This window comes from Cynoglossus semilaevis, chromosome W, assembly GCF_000523025.1.
Source record: "Cynoglossus semilaevis isolate Cse_v1.0 chromosome W, Cse_v1.0, whole genome shotgun sequence".
Taxonomy (NCBI): domain Eukaryota; kingdom Metazoa; phylum Chordata; class Actinopteri; order Pleuronectiformes; family Cynoglossidae; genus Cynoglossus; species Cynoglossus semilaevis.
In genome coordinates, this window is record NC_024327.1 from 3629864 (window position 1) to 3636226 (window position 6363).

General features: G+C 41.2%; 1 protein-coding gene across 1 annotated transcript in view; it reads left to right on the top strand.

Annotated features, from left to right (window-relative positions):
- Nucleotides 1–227: 227 nt before the first annotated feature.
- The window catches only part of LOC103396981 (ephrin-A5b-like), a 105787-nt gene continuing 99651 nt past the window's right edge, over nucleotides 228–6363 (top strand). Inside the window, exon 1 of the mRNA XM_008335229.3 lies at nucleotides 228–1229. Within this exon, the coding sequence (XP_008333451.1) occupies nucleotides 1105–1229 (125 nt within the window). The 5' untranslated portion in view covers nucleotides 228–1104. The remainder of the gene's footprint in view (nucleotides 1230–6363) is intronic.

The following is a 6363-nucleotide window of genomic DNA, read 5'->3' on the forward strand; positions in this document are numbered from 1 at the left end:
CTAATTGAATTAGCTTGGTTTTGGGCGGGGGGAGTGGGGTCGGCTTTGTTCAAGCGGCGCCCATTCAAATAATTTCAAACCAATGGGACTAGCCCCCGCTCCTCCGTAACCAAACCCACTCTCTCTCAGTAGGTCGGCGCCTGGAGCTGCCTGCCACTGCCCTCACCTCCCTATGCGTTTTAAAACCCTAACCCTGCACTGAGGAAGACTACACACCATGCACATAGGAGAGCGCACGATTTTCCCCTCGCTGCGCTTCGCACGATTGTTTATATATAAGAAGGACACTTTGGGATGCGGACAAACGCAAGTGCTTCAGTGGAGAGAAGCGCATGAGAGAGCAAGCATTCACGCACACTGGGTTGTCAGTCTCCTTTCACACATAGGACTTCTCCCCACCTCGGCTGTGACACCCCCGGTAAATCGCTGAGAAAGGATAACGTTCTTTTTTTGTTATTATTCCACGCTAGAGACGTAAAGGCTGAAAGTGAGGCTGCCGTTCTCAGGCCACTGACTGTCTGATTGTATGCCTTTGAAAAGTTGCCTGGAGAACATGGACATCTGACGTGCGCCACACGGCGTCACTGGACACAGTGGGCCTCCCTCACCCTCGCTCATTCCTCCACCACGTCTTTGGACTGCTTCACCTCCTGCGCCTTGGCTTTGGAGCGAGAAGAAGTGATCGTCTCTTGTCATTCGTCCTTATTGAGGCTACACCAGTGATCTCTCTGAGATCTCTACTCTCTGAGTAGAAAATATTTATTTTCCTTCTCATCACCACGGATGTGTCCCGCCCTGACCTGCATGAAATAAAGCCCATGGTTCAGCCAGGTCCTGCGGCTACTCGGAGCTGTTCGTCAAGTGTCATCTCCAGCGTCTCTTTGAATGGTCACGTTTTTGCTGCCGTTCCTGTGGTGAATTATTCCGTGTTCGAGCGCATTTTCTTTCTTTTAATGTTTTTATATTTTTCAGCGCTTACAAACTGCACCAGTAACACAACACACATGTGAACGAGAGTCTTCACCTGCCCGGGTGGAAGCGCTCGCACAACTCAACTGCACTGAACCACGATACAGGAATACCTGCCGAAGTTTTACCGTGGTGATGCTGCATATCGAAATGGTCCTTTTTGTCTGCCTGGTGGTGTTGATGTGTGTTTTCAGCCAGGAGTCCAGTTCCAAAGTGGTGGCAGACCGCTACGCCGTCTTCTGGAACCGGACCAACACCAAGTAAGTGGCCGTGCAGCGGGCAGGTTTACGGCGGAAAACCAGCGATGCTACGTCTACGCCTCGCCTGGCATGCGTTACGCGGTTTTTGCTGGAGCAGAGCAGTGTTTATTCCCTGCAGTGAATGCATGGTGCCAGTATCTGTATGTACGGGCTTTAGCTGTGGGTAAAGTAGAAGAGCAAAGAGTTAATTTGTCATTTTTATTTTTTTTTTAGTTATGCGGTGGCTCATAAATGCCGCGCTTTTTTCAGGAAACCAAAAATAAAATCGTGCGTAATACACTATAAGAGTAGTATCCATCCAGTTTTTAATTTAAACATTTAACGTTAATTTACTCATATTAAGCGCATATGTAAAGCCATCTAGTTTAATGTTCTGTTCCACCGCCCGGCGGACTCCACCGGACCCATTGACACCGGTGTCTAACTAGTCTCAACTTGGCTAAACTGTAAATCAAAGTCCGCTTCAGCACAAAACCACAAAGCCCACTTTATGTAGTCCACTTCCTCACAGCACTGTAGACACGGTACCTTCATGTGAAAAACTTCACTTGTTGGCACAAGTACGGGCCCAGCGTCTGGACTTGAGACTTAGTTTTATTGTATGTCATCTGTGGTTTTATTGTGAAAAGGGACTATAATGTAATTTATTCATCCGTGTTACAGAGCTCCTGAGCAAGTTAAATATCTTAACTCTGCTCACTGGAAAAATGTAGGATGTAGTGATTATAAAGAAAGTAAATATAAATACATAAATATAAGTGCTTCTGAATTTTAAATTAAAAATATCAGCAGGTAGTCAACAAAAAATACACTTTAAATAGAAAATTCACTTTAAATTGACAAATGTACCTCAAAAGAGTAATAGAGTACTCTTGTGTACCTCTAGGTGTTTGGCATATAAATGCCCACTATTTATTTAACACAAAAATAGGCTGTAGTGAAGTAAAATAACCCACCATTACAATAGGAAACAACACAATTGAATTTATTTGTCAAAATCAAACCCACAGAACTCAACTTGAACACATTATCACAGCTGAAGTATTTTGTAAAAAACTTTAAAAGGTGGTGTTGGAGTAAGTGGTGGGAAAACGTGTAAATAGTCCTTAAAAATTTTTTGGGAAAGTTTTACTTTTGTGTTGTGCAATTTCTCTGAAGGTTGAATTTAAAAGGTTAAAAAGTGAAAACATATTTAGTGGTAATTTTGAATGTGTGTTTTGCGTAATGTTAAATTATTTTGTTAAATGACTACTTAAAAGGATAAATTAGTGAACATGTTGACTGTCTTTGTTGAACTTAACCCTTGTGCGGTCCTTTGCATTTTTGTACACACCGTTTGTCCTTGCAATGATTTTCATCTTGTCCCAGAATATGAGTATTAATGAATATGAGGAAAAGTTGGCACAAGTCATGCAGTACAGGAACATGCACACGCACACATACTCACGGACGCACACACACAGACACACAAAGATATATTAGGTCTAGGTTACCTAGGGTCATCTAGACCTGATGGACCTTACAAGGGTTAAATATACACTGAAAATGTTATAGTATTGACATATTGTGGATATAATACATAGATGAACTCAGCTGGCTGTAGCAGAGCCAATGTTTTTTTGTGCTGTTCACTCAGGCAGAGCAGACTGGAGGACATTAGCAAAGTTAAAATTTCTCATTTTAATTTCTCATTCTCATTTTCTCGAATGTTTTCCAGTCTTGAGTCAAGTTCGTCTGTGCCGGGACAGGCCTGAGTTGCTCAGTGTTCACGTTTGTCCGGGCACCATTTCCGTCCAAAATGTCCCATACAGAGTCCAACTGTTCACCGCCTTGTGTCCGGCTTATTAAGTCCAAACTGCTGGTGCAGTGTTTGAGGAGCTTTCACTCAGATGCCAAGAGCACTTAGTTTTTTTTTGTTTAGTAAAACCCTCACTTTGTGAACCAAGCCATTATTGGAACATGCTGAATTTGTTGTACAGTTATTCGGATTCAGCTTGAAGTTTGGGAAAACATGATTTATTGCTTGCAGCGATTAGTGGTCAGGGGTAGAAAGGCAGGGCCGACTGTGTGCTCCCTGCTAGTGTCAGGGCTGGTCTTGCAAGACCCGAAGGACCTTACAAGGGTTAACCCAACTTTGTGTTTTTTTGTCACCAGACCTGTAAATGCACTTTTCATTTAAATTAGAATTTTTTTCCTATTAACTAGAAAATGAGCACAGCAGGCACCAGTCAATGCTTACTTAATGTGCTTGGCAGGGCAGCTGTTGTTCAGTGTACTGTGGGAGAGGGGGAGGTCTCTTGGCCGTGACCCTTGTGGAGGTGCTATGTGGCAAACTGAAGCGGCCCTGTTGCCACAGGTGTAATAATAGATATGTTCATTTTTAAGTAAGTGAAATAAAGAAAGCACAAAATAATAATTTGTAATGATATTTATATTTTTAATTTTTTAATTATTTATTCCTATTGAAAAATAGGAAGTCCTTTGTAAATATCTTCTTTATTATATTCTTGCCATTTTGCACCGTGGGTCCGAGAGGGCTGCAGTTTAATTGTGCCATATGTCCTGTATGTATGACAATACAATATTTGACAATAAAGTTGACTTCAACTTTGAAATATTTGAAAAATTCACTTATTCAACCTAAAACTTTTTTTTATTCAAAATATTTTTTATTTAAATATATATATTTTTAATTCTTTTTTATTTTTTCAAGTGACACTTGTTTTTTCTAGACCATTTAAAATAATGCATTTTTTCAGTTATTTTAATATTTATAGTTGTTTTCAGGATTTCAAATAACCACAACATATTGTCAAAATAAATTCTTTTTAACCACATTTTTAAATACGTCATAACTTACCAGCGTTTAAAGCGTTTTAAAAACACCATGTTAGCTTGTCCAGAGTATATATGATCCTGGTACACCTACAGAAATCGCCAGTATTGAATAACATTCTCTCTCACCGACCGGGAGAACTGAACTCCTAATGTCTGGGTTTTTGTTTTATGTGAGTCCAAGGTCAGATGGCGTTCTGAAACGCTATCAGCTGAGTGATCTGTCTTTTAGTCCTCATTCAGTCTGTGGCTTTCAGGGGAGCTCTCCGTACAGTTCTACTTAGAAGGTATTAAGGTATTAACTAGCTTACACAATACCCACATGAGCAAAGCTTGTTGCTAGTCTCATACGCCACCATGAGAATGATAATAATATTTTTTCCCTTACTTGTTTGCTTTCCTGTGGGATGCCTGTGTTTATTCTGGGGCAGTTATTTTCCCTTCATTGACCTGGCTGTCTGACCACCTTAGTTTTGCAAGTTGTGGAACATTTTTTTTCTTTCTCTTTCTCCCCTCAAACTGTTCTTGATTCTGCCCTAATGTTACTTTGTGCTGCCAAAGAGCAGCTGTGGTTCCACAGTTGCATTTTTTCAGTGATCACCCGAGTAGATTTGTGGTTAGGATGAATGTAGTTGACTGAGGAAAAAGAGGGGAAAAAAAATCAGTTCTGAGGTTTGTTTGATTTTCATTACAGTTGTTAAGACACAAACCCCCCCCCCCCCCCCCCCCCTAAACAAGCAGGAATACAGCGTTGCTTCAGACTTAATAAGGTAGACACTAGCAGTTGGGTATTACAGACCCTCTTTCATGGCGGAAAATGGCGCCATCATATCCATTCTCAGCTTCTTGCTCTTGTTTGTAAAATGGAGCCTGAGGCGCAGCTGTTACTGTAGTAACGCTTGGTTGAACTAACGCCCCTGGCCAGAGAGGGGCGCTAGAGAGAGGGGTCCGTGCTCTTGGGCTACATTAACAGTTGTACAGATGGAGAGCTGGATTTCCATCTCTGCTTTGGTTGAATTGACCTCGTTAAACTCATTTACTGTCAGTCATTGGTTTTACAGGAACCACACGGCTGCATGTGAGTGCCAAGACTACTGATGGCTCCGGATTTTTTCTTTCTCTCATAATATGTCACTGTTCACAATTTCGACTGGAATATGAAACAGTTTTTTTTTTTGTTTTTTTTTTCCAGACACATTTTCAGATCATTCCTTTCATGGTCGGCTGGCTCCGGACCTTACGCTGCCTTTTCCTTGGGGTTGGGGTGGAGGAGATGGGTGGGTGTCAGGATGTTTTTCTAGCTGGGTAGAATAGAATCCCAGAAGAGAAGACATTGGCAAATCATGCATAAAAAGCTAATTGATAGGTTACAACCTTCTAATTGACTCTGGAGGTAATGCATCTCCAAATATACTGTGTTTCCTTTCAATTGAAGATAATGTGATGTAAAAGTAATATTTGCTTCTTTTAGTCAGAGGTCACATTATCACCTGCTCACCTGCTGTGTAATGAATTTTCTTATCTGATGTTTTTATTGAGACTTTTATTGAATTGAATATTAAATTATCTTTTTTAAATTACACATTTTTCATTGAATACAAGCGATTTCATCATTTCGCTCATTTCACTCTTTGACCAGATCTAATAAGATTAATTTAGCCGCATTATCCTCACTGAGTTTACTATAGAGGACAGAAATATTCGCAGCTCATACCCCCTCCCCAAGACTGAAAGTAATGCATGCCCTTTAAACGCAGGCAGAAGAGACGGGAGGGCAAAGGAGAGGAGCGAGGGAGGACAGTGTGAATGGTCAGAGGAAAAGGGAGAACGCACAGCTGAAGTCGTAGTACGCTTTCAGGCCGGGGTAAGGGAGCAGAGCAGGAGTACAATGTGAGCAACAGACACAAGTGAAGAGGCATGTAGTGGCCAGGGGTGACACTGTGCAGGTGAAGAGCTGGCACTATCTTATTTCCAACTGGCCTTATCCATCCTCTGTTAACCGCCTCCTTCCACACCATCACACTCCTCAGCCCTCTGCCCTGTTCGTCTGTCCTTGCCAAGGTTTAAAGATGCATGGCTCTCTGTCGACTGCATCTCCAAATATACTGTGTTTCCTTTCAATTGAAGATAATGTGATGTAAAAGTAATATTTGCTTCTTTTAGTCAGAGGTCACATTATCACCTGCTCACCTGCTGTGTAATGAATTTTCTTATCTGATGTTTTTATTGAGACTTTTATTGAATTGAATATTAAATTATCTTTTTTAAATTACACATTTTTCATTGAATACAAGCGATT